Source organism: Pinus tabuliformis, chromosome 7 (genome assembly GCF_031772625.1).
Source record: "Pinus tabuliformis cultivar Carrire ecotype Pingquan chromosome 7, CPIR1, whole genome shotgun sequence".
Lineage (NCBI taxonomy): Eukaryota > Viridiplantae > Streptophyta > Pinopsida > Pinales > Pinaceae > Pinus > Pinus tabuliformis.
This window is the reverse complement of record NC_142293.1, coordinates 663,751,991-663,767,184: the sequence shown is the minus strand read 5'-3', so window position 1 is coordinate 663,767,184 and position 15,194 is coordinate 663,751,991. Positions and strand designations below refer to the sequence as shown.

Below are 15,194 nucleotides of genomic sequence, written 5' to 3'. Positions count from 1 at the left end.
CTAGTTCAAATTAGTGAAAAACCACCTAATTTTGATTCCATTCGAAAAAGTCACTGAAGCTTGAACTAAATTTGAAAATCATAGGACAGCATTCCTCAAACACTGATATCACGCAAAGTAATTCTACACTTTCCCACTGACACATTATGACTCGTTCTTCGCTATAGTTGAATATAAGAGTGACACAACTCATTGGCATCTTCAATGGTGTGGTATTTCTATTTATTACAATTATAGCTAACGAAATCCTATCCTCTAAGATTTTAAGCCATGCAATTTTCTTGTTGAACTAACTCTGCATAGATATCTCATGAAACTCGGTTAAATTACAATACAGGGCTCTATGCCTCTCAGGGTTTGAACCTGAGTCGTTAATGGGGAAATGTGCCATCTCAAGATCTCCACCACTAGACGACAGAACAACGGACTAAGCCATGCATTTTTCCGGCCATATAAGATTACATGGAAATGTTCTGCTTCAGCGTATTTACCTCTGCATGTTCCCTCCAATGGAGAAGCAGATTCACAAACCTACTTCAATTAGTAAAGCAGTGAATCCTTGACATCTAACAATCATGAAATATGACAACATTATATATTGTCCAGTTAATCACTAGGAAGAAAATTTTTGTAGGGACCTACGGACTTGTGGTAATGACTTACATCGGAGCTTTTATAGGCAGTCTCATCAATCTATTGCACAACCAGCCAATCAAATCATTGGGAGATAGTTGGCTTGAATTCAAAATCTGTCATTAACAAATATTCTACATAATCTTACACCAGTCGACCAATGGAAGCTCTGACAACCAATCAGGCTCCAAGATCACATCAATGTGAAGTGGGTTACCTCAAAACTTTGGGCTGCATGATACAGCTCCAAATAGAACTATTCTGAATGAATCACATTTTACAAATTTAAATAATGTAGTTTATTTCACAATACAGAGCTTAACAAGCTGATGAAAACTTCTCAATTGGAGCAGACTCCTCAAGCATACATGCTGCCTGGAAACAATCAACAGCATCTGAAGCTCTCCCCTCATCTTTATGAACCATGGCTAAATAGTACCAGGCAACATAGTTTGTAGGATCCAGCCGTAATGTGTCTGACAACAAACCTCTAGCAACTGGCAAGGACTTGCCACCAGTTCGCCACAACAATGCCCCAAGAGACACTTTAGAAGGCACATGGTCTGGATCAACAGAAAGTGCATTAGTATAAGCAGCTAATGCTTCCTGTGTTTGACTACGCGCTTCGCATAGAACTCCTGAAAATCAAACACATAGATCAGCCTGTGGGGAATATGCATTGCAGAGTAAGAGAGGCTACGTGGCTAAATTCAGGAGTCAAACTGAAAATGAACTCAGGTAAAGACAGCCAGTGGAAGATTACAATCTTCATGAAATTTACATGGAATTGACATATAACATTGAACTACCTGATTCATATAGGGCTAAAAAAATATATAGATCAGCTTCCTCAAAACATGCATTGTCTAATTAGAAATGTAAGTAGCTAACATTAAAAAAGTGAAGCTTTATTGATGCAGGCCAATAAAATATCACAATGTTCATAAAAAATTTGAGAAAAAATATTGAAAGGGCATATGTATAGTGAAGAAAACCAAAAAGAGGGAAACAACGGATCACAATATGTCCAAACCTGACAAAATAATCAAGAACTATGCTTTCCATTGACAGGTATATGAGCCCTTGGCACTTGAACATATGTTCTATTCAGAAATTGATTTAATTACATTGAAATACACTCATTATCACTTGAACCAACCAATTTTTCAAAAGCTATGCATTTCAAGCTTCATTCAAAAAATATAGTCAACCATAGTCAACCTGCACTTGCGGAAATGCTATGCAAATGAGACTTGAGACGGGGGAAATCACAAATTAGTAATTACATGACAAATGACTAAAAATATACAATCTGCATTCATTCATAACAAACTTTCAGAGTTCATAGTTAACCTGGAATAGCATGCAAGGGCATGCACATAACCACACCAAAATCTAATGGCCTCAGTGAAGCACACAACAATCATATTACACATCAATGCCTTTGATTAGGAAAAAAGGTTCCTCCACATGTCACCTTCCAATTACAATCTTTAATTAGAAAACCCTGACCTCTATATTGATGTAAAAGTAAATAAGAGCCCTTGCACTCATCCCAAAGATAATTCAGTGTGAGCAATAGCTGTATTGCACTACATACTATGATAGGAAAAACAGTTGAGGAAGACTGCAATAGTACAAGTAAAATATTCAGGATCTTTGAAATACCGATATGTTTGTTTTTCTGAAAAAAGATAGGGATGAAAAATATTGGCACACTTATTCTTAGAACTACATTGCTTAGGTGATAAAATTGTGAAGAATTGAATATAATGCCGTCCATGATTAAAATGACCTTCAATGAAAACCTTTTCACGAAGAGTTGGGATAGGGAAATGTACGAACAACTCAAATGATATGAGAAATGATGCTTGGCATGGTGGAAAGGAGCCAACAAACATAATTGCTAAGTTACACTAGATGAAGGAAGACCTCTATATTTAAAGAGCTTGCTTGCGATTAAGTTCAAAACTAAATTTCCAACTTCTTTGTACACTTGCGCAAGGGACTTGAAGTGAGAAAAAATGAATAAGGCATTTTATGCTTTTTCAAAATAGAAGAAATAACCATGGTCTCCCATCACATACTCATTCATACTATCTAAAAAATGCTTTATTCAACTTCAATAGTCCAGTCTGTCCAGTAAACTCTACTTGTCTGAACAAGAAATGTTTTCTTGTACACTGTTGTATGCTACTGATCATATAATTCTCAAAGACAATAAGCTTATCAAGACCAAATAGTTTTTATATTAGTATTCTTTTGCACCCATTCTTTCCAATTTCAAATGAGAATGCAGCCCACACACCTAAGGGTAGCTAGAATTCCGATAAAAATTGAACTGCCAAGGAAGATACCAACAATGCCAATGGAAGATCTGATGTTGCTGGATTTAAGAAAGGAATGAGTAAATGCTAAAAAATTTGCAAGATGATATAGTTAAGTGTGAGATGGTATTTGATGGTTTGGCAAACTACATGGATTAGATGGACATCCTCCTGTTGCAAGTTGGATAGCAAAATATTTTGTTAAACAGCCGATAGTCAGGTTGCCCAAATGGATTAGATGATGGATAGTATCCTGTTGCAAGTTAGATAGCAAAACTTCTGATTCATAATCACTGATGTAAACTATCAGGGCCACAAGTGATGCCTAGCTCCATCAGCAGGTCATGACTTGAGATAGGTATCTGTGATTCCATTTTCAAGAAAAAATCTGTTTAATGTGGAGAATTGAAAGTTACAGAATTCAATTTCTCTCTCTCTGCCAGGAAGCTAAATAAACTTACATTGGTCTCTGATTGCCATTTATCAGATAAATTATCTTGACAACAAAGATATATTTCTATCGACAAAATTTATAATTTCTAGGATAATTATTTTTTTAGATAACTAATCGCAATATCAAAAGGTGGGAAGCTTAGGTCTGTGACTGCCATTAATCAGATAAATTATCATGACAACAAAGATATATTTCTCTCGTCGATTTTATAATTTCCAGGATAATTATATTTTTTAAATAACTAATCGCAATATCAAAAGGTGGGAAGCTTTCTGTTATGAATAAAAATACATATAAAATTATATAAATGATGTAAAACTATAATAATAATAAATAATGATTAATTAGTAACTAGTTAATAAAAAGGTATGTCCCTAAGGACATAACCGTTGGTGAAAAGGTACCTGCCTAGGGTATATAAGCAGGCCCTCACCCTCATTGTAATCATCTCATATCTCATCAATTTTTATATAATATTTAATATACAATTACTATCTTATTATGGATGTTTACGTCTTCCAAGTCTTATGAAGATTACTCCACTGCGTATACGAACCTTGTTCGTTACATTGGTATCAACGCCACGTTGGCAGATCCCGGCCTTTGGCCATCAACTTGTCGTCACAACTTAAGCGTTTCTCTACATGATTTGGAGTTTCTCCATTTTCAGTGAGGCCCTTGGCCACTTGAAAAAAAAATTATTCGGAAAAATATTAGGAGAAAAAAAAAAAAAGAAAAAAAAAAAAAAGAAGAAGATATATATATATATAATTAAAAAAATAAGGCCTTTCGCCATTGACATTTCAATGATTCTAGTAAAAATAAAATATAGTCCGATGTAAATTTTGAAGGAGAACATCGATATATATAAAAAGGTTCTACATTATTGATAAAAAGTGTATGTTAAAGTCAAAAGGGAATCTTTCCTAATATCTTTAAAACTATACATAAGAGAAAGAAGAGTAGATAAGATTATCTTGATTCTTCATTAAGTGTTTGCAAGCTCATGGTTTTACCAACCCATAGTAATTGTCCATCGTATTTTTCAAGATAAAAGAAGAACAAAAGGAATACAAAATCTCTTTATGTAAACGGTAAGTTCTACTTCTTACGTGGAGAAAATTCACCAAGTCAAAGGCACATAAGTGGACATATATTTTATATTATACCCCAAATATGTGAATAGGCATGTTTCACTAGGGTTGTAACCTTTCAATTAAAAAAAAAAAAAAAAAATTAATTATAAAGTGAAAAGAAGTTGTGGTGCTCACCAAAAAGGGAAATTTAACTCCCTAGGAGAAAATTGAACCACATGAAGAAGGGAATGCAAGCGGGTCGAATTAGTGTTGCCCACAAGAAAGGTTGAGCAGCAATTATAAAAGGAAGGCTAGAGCTTCATTTTGATCATTCTATTTTGGCATTTCATTTCTAATCTTGGAGGGTTTGCTTGCACCACTGAGCCAAATCAACTGGTGCTATTTAGCACAGGGATTTCCAAGCGGAAAATCACAACTCTTTCAATGAACCAAGAGTGTAACCCTAGGAGAGAAATTTGGAGTTGATTGGAGATTTCTTTTCTTGGATTTTGTGATCCATTTCATCTTTGCAACAAGTGGTGCAAATTTTTCCAGGAGGACGCAGTAGTAGAAATAGAGTTGCTTGGAGGTGGCAATTGTTGGGGAGATTTGCCTCAAGAATTGCAGGAATTTCGCGAGGACAAATTTCCTTGAGGAGTTTCAGAGCTGGAAGTGATTGCATTTGTGAGGACTGAAATCATCTCTCTAGGGCCTACGCAGGGGTTTTATTGGGTCGTTTCATTGAAGCAATTGTTAGCAGCCTTTGTGTCGGGAAATAGCTAGAATCTAACTGTACTATTTCAGCATTATTTTCTCAAAGGTTTCTCATTTATTTTGGTGGAAGATTTTGGGTGGAGCAGTTGTAGATTTTCTAATGGGATGCAAAGTTGGGCAGTGGGTAAATTCACATAATTTTGGGTAATTCCAAGAGGTTGGAATAGCCCAAAAGATTTCTAGGTTTTGTCGGTCCGAGGTTGGGAAGCATTGCCCTAATGTTTCAAAAAAATTGGAGCAGATTTGAGGGCCCAAATATCAGTTCGCCTCCAGCAGCAGCAGCAAAAAAAAATTATGGGCAAAGCGTACAGCCATTGAGCCTATTTCAGCGTGGAGTTTCCTTCATTCTCACCTGGGTTTTGCATGCTTGGTTAGCAAACCCAAGTGCACACATTCCACTACATTTTTGTATTCAGATTATCGTTGGATGTTCAATAAAATGGCTCAGCTCTATTGTTTCTGCTCAACAGTGTTCTAAATTTGTTGTTCATGTGGAGATTTCAGATTGCATGATTATTTGTTTTGTTGTAACTAGTTCATGTTTTGATATTTCACTGTATTTCTCTAGTTAGAATATTACAATGGTATTAGAGCATGTTCTTGGCCAACTGTAGAGGAAGGGGTCGTGGTAGAGAGGACGAGCCTAAGCATTTTTCTGATACACAATTTGAGAGCAGCCTAGGCAGGGCGGTCGTGACCCACTACTGGAGGAGTTGGCAAGATCGAACCAACAAATGATGGAGATGATGAAGCAGATGATTGCTCTACAATTGCAAAATATGTCGAGAGGACCTCAAGGTGGTGGAGGAGGAAACAATGAAGGAGAAGAAGGCTCTGGGATAGGAGAAGGGAGTCATATACATCCATGCACAAACCACACCTATGGTCAAACTCCTAGGCCTACTATGCCTCGCTTCACAGAGGAACCAGAGCGAGATAAAGGGACTGATGCATTCACTGAGTTGATCAAATCATTTACATATGGCGTTGATGAGCATGAAGCATTGGATACTTACTTTTGCAGACCACTGCCATCTGAAGGAGAAGTATCGGCCAGGAGTACGGACTTCTACTAGAGGAGGACATCAAAATCAAAACTGGGATAATCAGAAGCTAGCAGGGAAGGTGACATTGCCCAGTTTTGATGGGTCAGCTATGAGTTTTGCAAGGTCATGGGTTCAGACACTAGACACTTACCTTAATCTAAATCCCATGCGAGAGGCAGATGCCATCAAATTTGCTACATTGCATTTAGAGGGCGATGCACAAGAGTGGTGGTATCACGAATTAGTTTCTCTTGGGCATGCATCCATCACATCATATAGCGAGTTCACTCGTAGCTTGGTGGAGAGATTTGATAGGAAGGATTTGGAGTTGCACTTCAGGGAGTTGGCTACCCTGAAGCAGATAGGCAGTGCAGAGGCTCACATAGCATAGTTTTAGAGAGTAGCGGTGATGGTCTTAGATATTTCGAAGGCAAGATTGATCATGTTGTTTATTGAGGATTTCAGAGATGGGGGGTCAAAGCAGCAGACACATTCGAACATACTGGCTCTCTTGGAGAGGCATCAGACGATATTTGGAGAGATTCCACCAAGCAGGCCACTTGAAATAGGGTTCAAGCACACCATTGAGCTAGAAGAGGGGGTACACGCAGTCATCACCACTCCCAATAGACATCCCAAGGCATATCAGGATGAAATTGAGAGAGTTATACAGGATTTGTTGAGGTTGGGGCATATCAGGCCTAACTCGAGTCTATTCGCTTCTTCTGTAGTGTTGGTGAAGGAGGAAGGGACCCTCCGCATGTGCATAAACTAGAGGGCCCTCAACAAGAAGATGTTGAACATGTATCCCATTCCACACATTGATGAGCTGATGGATGAGCTTAGAGGAGCCAAGTACTTCTCCAAGATAGACTTGCACTCGGGGTACCACCAGATCGAAGTGAAGGAGCAGGACATCCCCAAGACCACCTTTTGTTGCCACTATGGACACTTTGAGTTCTTGGTGATTCCCTTTGGGCTAACCAGTGCACTAGCCATGTTTTAGTCTTGCATGAACCATGTGTTCTGCAAGCAGTTGCAACGATCTGTCTTTGGTTTCTTTGATGACATCTTGATATATAGCAAGACTCGGGAGGAGCACCTCCAACACTTGGAGGTCCTGTGCATACTAGAGGAGCCGCAGTTGTATGCGAAAATGTCCAAGTGTGAGTTCGAATTGATAGAAATGTTATACCTTGGGAATGTGATTGGGGAGGATGGAGTATGGGTGGACTAGGAGAAGATTAGGGCCATCATGGATTGGCCTACGCGCAGGAATGTGACAAATTTGAGGAGATTCATGGGCATTTGTACTTATTACAGGAGATTTGTGAAGGGCCTTTCCCAACTAGCAGCACTCCTCACATATTTGACGAAGAAGGGGGCTTTTGAGTGGAACGATCGTGTGCAGGAGGCTTCTAAGCGCCTCAAGAGGGTGATGAGTAGTTGTCTTGTTTTGGCCCTCCAGATTTTTCACGCCCATTTGTCTTGGAGTGCGATGCATCAGGGGAGGGCATTGAAGCAGTTTTCTCGCAAAGAGGTCACCCCATAGCATTTCAAAGCTGGAAACTTCAACCACATGAAAGGTTGTATCCCATATATGATAAAGAGAGCCTAGCATTCATGCATGTGTTGGTTAAGTTTCAGCAATATTTAGTGGGGAACAGTTTCAAGGTTAACATTGATCACAACAATCTTCGATTTTTCTTGGAGCAGCAAAACCTATAGGAGAGACAGCAAAAATGGGTCAATAAGATCCAAGCATATGATTTTGAGATTGAGTATGTCAAGGGAACGCAGGACATAATAGCTGATGCATTATCATGGAGGCTTGCGACGCTCTCTTTGATGCATATCACACAAGATTAGAAGGCACAACTTTTGGTGTAGTACTCCAAGGATCGGCAGGCATGTGAGATCTTGGATGGTACTCATGGGGATGGCAGGTACTGGGTGATGGATGATGTCATCTGTTACAAAGCCAAGATTTATTTGGTGTTAGGTTCACAGTTGAGGGAGAAGATCCTGCACACAACTCATGACTAGGCTTTGGCAGGGCATCAGGGGTTCTACAAGACATACAGAGCCATTAGGGAGCATTTCACTTGGCAGGGTCTCAAGGAGGATGTTCTAAGCCAAAGGAACAAGGGAGAGCACACGCATCCAGCTAGATTACTACTGCCTCTTCCTATTCCTAAGAGGAAATGGGAGAGCATATTGATGGACGTTAATACAAGGTTGTCAACAGTGCAGGGGAGAGATTGCATCTATGTGGTTGTTGATAGGCTAACGAAGTTTGTACAATTTTTCTCCATTCCAGCTTCATGCTTAGCCTCACAAGTGGTCGAGTTGTTTTTTTGGAAGGTATTTAGGCTACATGGGTTGCCTAAGACGATTGTCAGTGACAAGGATGCTATATTTATGGGAGGATTTTGGCAAGAGTTGTTTTGCCTAGTGGTCACGGAGCTTACACCCAGTGTTAGCTACCACCCTCCGACAAATGGACAAATAGAGATAGTGAATAAGTGGCTAGAGGGATATTTGTGCAACTATGTGACTAGGCAACAGAGAGCATGGGTGAAGTGGTTGCACCTTGGGGAGTAATGCTACACCACCACATATCATATGTCCATAGGTATGTCACCCTTTTGTGCTTTATATGGTTATGATGCACTGACCTTTGTTGATATGGTTGTTGGACATAGTAGGACTCCCGGGGGCTCAAGGATAACTTGCAAATGGCACAGAACTAACAGAAGTTATATGCAGACACAGGCAGACAAGAGCGACGTTTTGGGGTGGGAGATTTGCTTTTCCTAAGATTGCAGCCATGCAAGCAGTCCACACTAAAGCAGAAGGGAACTGAAAAGCTCTAGTCGTGCTTCAATGGTCCATACAAGGTGATCTGACGAGTTGGAGAGGTAGCTTACAAGTTGGAGCTTGCACTAGGAAGCAGGGTGCATAATGTGTTTCATGTCTCTTGTCTGAAAAAGGCTTTGGGACAATGAGTTACGGCTGCCACAAAGTTACCACCATTAGATGATGAGGGGCACTTGATCTTGACACCAAAGGCTATTCTACAGGAGAGGGAGAGAAAGCTGAGAAGCAAGACTATTAGAGAATTCCTTGTCAAGTGGAAGGATTTTCCTGAAGAGGATGCAACATGGGAGGGAGAAAAAATTATGCAACATCTAGCATTACAATTGCTTGAGGACAAAAGCAACAATTGGGAGGGGAGGATTGTCATGTCCCCAATTAAAAATTTTGTCAAGGAAATTCACAATTTTGCAATTTTGGTGATTAATATAATATTAGATAAATAAAACTTAGGAGAAATAAGTTGTGGAGGTATTAAATAAATTTTGGAGAAAAGGCAAAGGTTGGACTTAGGAAAAGAAGAAAAATTAAAGTGAAGATAAGTTGTGGTGGTCACCAAAAGGGAAATCGAACTCCCTAGGAGAAAATTGAACCACATGAAGAAGGGAAAACAAGGGGGTCGAATTAGTGGAGCCCACAAGAAAGGTTGAGCAGCAATTATAAAAGGAAGGCTAGAGCTCCATTTTGATCATTCTATTTTGGCATTTCATTTCTAATCTTGGAGGGTTTGCTTGAGTTGTTGAGCCAAGTCAACCAACGCTCCTTAGCACAGGGATTTCCAAGCAGAAAATCCCCCCTCTTTTGATGAACCAAGAGTGTCACCCTAGGAAAGAAAATTGAAGTTGATTGGAGATTTCTTTTCCTAAATTTTGTGACCCATTTCATCTCTTCAACTAGTGGTGTGAATTTTTCCAAGAGGATGTAGTAGTAGAAATAGAGTTACTTGAAGGTAGAAATTGTCAGGATATTTGCCTCAAGAATTTGCAGGAATTTCGCTTGGAGGAGGACGAATTTCCTTGAGGAGTTTCGAAGCTGGAAGTGATTGCATTTGTGAGGACCAAAATCTTCTCTCTAGGGCTTGTGCAAGGCTTTTATTGGACCGTTTTGCTAAAGTTGTTGTTAGCTGCCTTTATACCGGAAAATATCTAGAATCTCACTCTACTATTTCAGCGTTATTTTCTTAGGTTTCTCAGTTATTTTGGTGGAGGATTTTGGGTGGAGCAGCTATATATTTTCTGGTGGGACGCAAAGTTGGTTGGTGGGTGAATTCACATAATTTTGGGTAATTCTGGGAGGCTAGAATTAGCCCAAAATCTTTCTAGGTTTTGTTGGTCCAAGGTTGGGAAGCATTGCCCTAATTTTTCAGAAATTTTGGAGCAGATTTGAGGGCCCAAATATCTATTCGCCTCTAGCGGTAGCAGCAGAAAAAAATTTGGGTAGAGTGTACAGCCATTGAACCTATTTCAGCGTGGAGTTTCCTTCATTCTTACCTGGGTTTTGCATGCTTTCTTAGCAAACCCAGGGGCACTCATTCCACTACTTTTTGTATTCAGATTATCATTGGATATTCAATAAAATGGCTCAACTCTATTATTTCTACTCAACAGTGTTCTAAATTTGTTGTTCATGTGGAAATTTCATATCGCATGCTTATTTTTTTTTTGTAGCTAGTTCATGTTTTGATATTTCACTGTATTTCTCTAATTAGAATATTACAGTTCTTAGTCATATCCTTCAAGATTTACTTAGGGTTTATAAAACCTAGGACTATCCTATCTTTAAAGAAGGGCTCATAGCACAAATGTTATAACTTATGACTTCTCTCCACAGCTCCTTCTGTTTCTAGAGCAACTTTGATTATATCTCAGATACTTGAAGGAATAACTTTGGCACATACCAATATCTATGTTGCAGGAAACGTTGGGCCTAAGCTCATTTATAGGCGAAAACGGTATGGAAACACGGAAACGCATTTGGTACAGCCTGAAAACGCATTTTAGGTCATATTGCCACGTTTCACGTGGGGGGAACATGGCCCAGTACGGCCTGAAACACGTTTCCAGGTCATACAGCCACGTTTCAACAATAAAGTGACTTCTTTCAGTTTTTTTTTTCGATTTTTCGTTTTATTTTTTTATTTTTGCTCCTTGCCAGTTTAGGAGTGATAGAGGGAGCTATTGAAGATTGGAAACAAAAAAAATTAGTGGGGCAACCTAATGTTCAAGCATATGACCCTAGTGTTGATATGCAACTCATGCTAATGTTAAATTCTTAAAGTAAAAGTGACATTCTCCTTTATCTTTCATTTTCATCCTTATACTTAAATTTTTAACATTACCATGAAATGACTCAAGGATGTTTGAGAGTGGTTTCGCCCTCATTGGATTTCATATGGAGAAAGTAGAATTTTAGATCTCACTCAAAATTCAGCAAACTTATCAATTTTTCAGGATTTCAGGATTGGGCGGATTACAATGTTTCCATTGGATTTTGTCATGTACTAGGGTATGGAACATGTATTTAATCAAGGGAACCAAGTCCTCTATGCAAGGGAGACTCTCAAAAATCAAGAGCACCTAGGGTACTAGGGTATGGAACTTGTATTTAATCAAGAGCACTAAGGTTGTTCGACTATGCAGAGGAGACACCCAATCAAGCACGAGACAAGAAATTAGAAGTTTCTCGTGGTTGATTTTGGATATTTCTATTTTCATTATGTGATCATTCATGAGTAAATGTGATGTAAATTTAGAGACTTATAGTTTATGCATCCATTGGACAATTTAATCATAATGTAATAAATTATAATGTATCATGTATGCTTTATGATTAAACATAATAAATCCGAAATCGAACCAGAACAACGTAATAGATCTTGGTTCGCCTTTTCCTCGCGGCAAGTGCTAATCCTTGCATGTTTCGGTCTGGTCTGCTCAAGTGAATACGGAGTCTCGGCCGACAGGTATATTTCAATCCATCCCAGTAACGGAGTTCCTCTTTTCTTCCCTTCTTTCTCTTCTCGAATCGGCTACTCGATTGAGCTCATGGGATCCTGGGATGGGATAATACACTGGGGAGCTACTCAGCTTGTTCATTGGCTTGGCTGCTGGGCTCGGCTGGATAGAGCAGATCTATAGCGGAAATAAAAAACTAGATGGGCAGCAAGAGAGGTTGAGTGAAGCAGGTAGCAGGAAGGTCGATGGAAGGCAGAGAGAATCTCTAAGGCATAAATAGATCGATCAGTCAATCAGTTAGGTGGGTGGGGCAGGGGAAGAGAAGAGAAGGGGCGAATAACTTGAGGTCGATGGAAGGCAGAGAGAATCTTTGAGGCATAAATAGATCGATCAGTCAATCAGTTAGGCGGGTGGGGCAGGGGAAGAGAAGAGAAGGGGCGAATAACTTGACTATGTGCTTTTTTCAACTATGTGCTCGGGATGAGGCTATGTGCTATGAACGATAGTGCATGGGACAGGTTTCTTAAATGTCCTAATATCTATATATATATATATATATATATATTGTGTTTCCCCGTTTCCAAAAAAAAATATTTGGGGGGAGGGGTCACGTTTCGTACCCATACCCATTTTGGAAACTCGTACCTATTTCCCCGTATCATGCAACTTAGACCAATATACAACAGTACAATGCAAGGCATCTTTTGCCATAGTTGACAAGAGCTCATACTTACTTATACAAGATATTTCCATAGAGGTGACATTAGCATTCCTAGATTCCTGTAAATTTAGAAGCAATACTCATGTACCTTGCAGTGTTAGAAGCAATACTCACGTACCCTACAATGTAATGCAATCAACAAAATATTTCTTACACCAAAGTATCCAACTCATCTTCAGAATGCCAAACATTCTCGGCACAAGTGTATGGAACACATTTGGTTCATCCTCCTTATGAATTCATTACTTCTCCGTAGGTATTCATCCACTGGTAGAGACCCATCTTCAAAATCCTTATTTTAGACAACATTATTTCTATCTTCTAGGGTTTACTAACCTATCAATTTCTTATTGTAGTTAATACAAATCATAAGTGAGCAAGAATGTCTCATTCTACATATATGATGGAGTTCTTAACAAGGAGCAAGCAATCAAGGAATGTTTCCCTTTTGTTGACTGGTATCATGTCAACAGAATATGGTAGGTAGGTACGAAATAAGATGTTTCAATCTTCCAAGCCGCAAGGGTTAGCTCAGTTGTTCAAAAACCATGCCTTGCCATCGGGAGGTCACAGGGTCGATTCTGCCCGAAGCCCTTGGGGTTAGGTCTTGCTAGTAGGCCGAGGGGCGATTAGCCTAGATTTTTCCGTGGACGTAGCGACCACTCACTAACCAGGGTGTTCGTGAACCACACTAATAAACAAAACAAAAAAAGATGTTTCCATCTTCCACAAAATTATTCTCTTGAATCTGCTTTATGATATATGGCACAATCTTCTTGCTTGTACTTGAGATTGAGGTGAGATACACATATTAGTCTTTCAGAAAATGGTTTTACGCGCTAAGATCAAGTCTCACTTCATCGAATGCAAGTTCATTGAATCCTATTAAATTGGTTCTGTAATTTAGCTCACAATCCTATGTAATGATTTATCCCTTAATGCTTATCTCTTGAATGTTGGCAAGGAGCATCAATATATTCTTCTTCAAGCTAGTGAAATCTTTCATGAATTGTTGCCAAAAGAATTTTGATTTCAATCAAAATCTTGAGAGCGATAATACATACCTTTCATTCTAAGGATTGCAATGCAAGCAGACTTTAGTAGACTTCTTGTTGAGATTTGTAGCTTGGGAGGTACTCCAAGCCCTAGGGTTCAGGGATTGGAGGTTGGAGCACCACAAAAGTGACATGTGCGCTTGGAACCCAAGCTTGGGGTTTTATACCCAAAAGTGTTGGGTCTGAAATCCTGAGGAGGTTTTGACATGTGATGATTTGCGATGATAGAGTACCTTGAGAGGAACCAGAGGCAACAAAAATCATCCAAATCCGAGGTCTAGAAGTCAAGATATTAATTTTGATGTTTATATGTGGGTTTTTGCACCATAAAACAAGTCGGCCTTGTTGTTGGAGAGCCCAAGAGTGCGCTAGACGTTGCACATGAGAAAAGTATATAAGGAGGTCGAGTGGGAGTCTATTTGACAAATCCTAGGAGCATCACTCATCAAGATACTTAAAAAATTAGAGTGCAGATCTAAGGCAATGAGGATAAGCTTTGATTTATCTTCATTTAGGGTGCAGACTTCTTGCAAAACTAGACCGCAGATGTCTAGCCCTGAAGCAGCGAGGAGGGAGGCTTGAAAGGCCAGTTTAGAGCAGCAATTGACTTGCTAGATCAGGTTGCAGATCTGAGGTAAGTGTGGGTGGTTTAGGTGCATACTTTTGTGTTGGATTACTTCTATTACAGGGCCACATTAGTAGTCTATTACAACAGGTGTTAGGGACGCTATTTGGAGGGTTGTGAGAGTCTTCAGGTTGCAGCTCCTAGAGAAGAATGCACAAAAGAACAAGGGTATCTCCATGTGTTTTATGGTTTTTTTTTTAGTGGTAGTGTGGGCAAAATTATTGTGTTTGATCTGAGTGTTGAAGAGTGTCTTGTGCCCAAGGCCTACAACAACACCTTGGATGCTTAGGAAACAACAACAAAAGGAAGTCACTAAATTGGAGAAGGATACATCGTGTCTTCTGCCTCGGGATACATAAGTTAGATTTTGTCCATAATTAAGTTTGCCCAAAAACTTATTTTCCCACAAACCCAATATGTTCATCTCCTTAGGTCCGCCTAGAACTCAATTTATCCATGTCTCTAAGTCTTCCCAAAACTCAATCTGTCAAGAAGAGAATTCGATTTGCCACAAAAGAGATTTGATCTGCCTTAGCAAGTCTCAATCTCCTGCCTCAGAGGATTCCACGTATGAATAGAAGTGATCCAAATAGGATGCTTATTGGAGGAAGATTGAATAATGTATATATAATGGATAAGAGTGCCCCAAGGG

The 15,194-nt window shown here is 39.3% G+C and overlaps 1 protein-coding gene across 1 annotated transcript in view; it reads right to left on the bottom strand.

The window, feature by feature from the left end:
- Positions 1–731: 731 nt before the first annotated feature.
- The window catches only part of LOC149249193 (protein NPG1-like), a 176,896-nt gene continuing 162,433 nt past the window's right edge, over positions 732–15,194 (bottom strand). The window contains 1 exon segment of the mRNA XM_089458647.1: positions 732–1,271. Within this exon segment, the coding sequence (XP_089314773.1) occupies positions 952–1,271 (320 nt within the window). The 3' untranslated portion in view covers positions 732–951.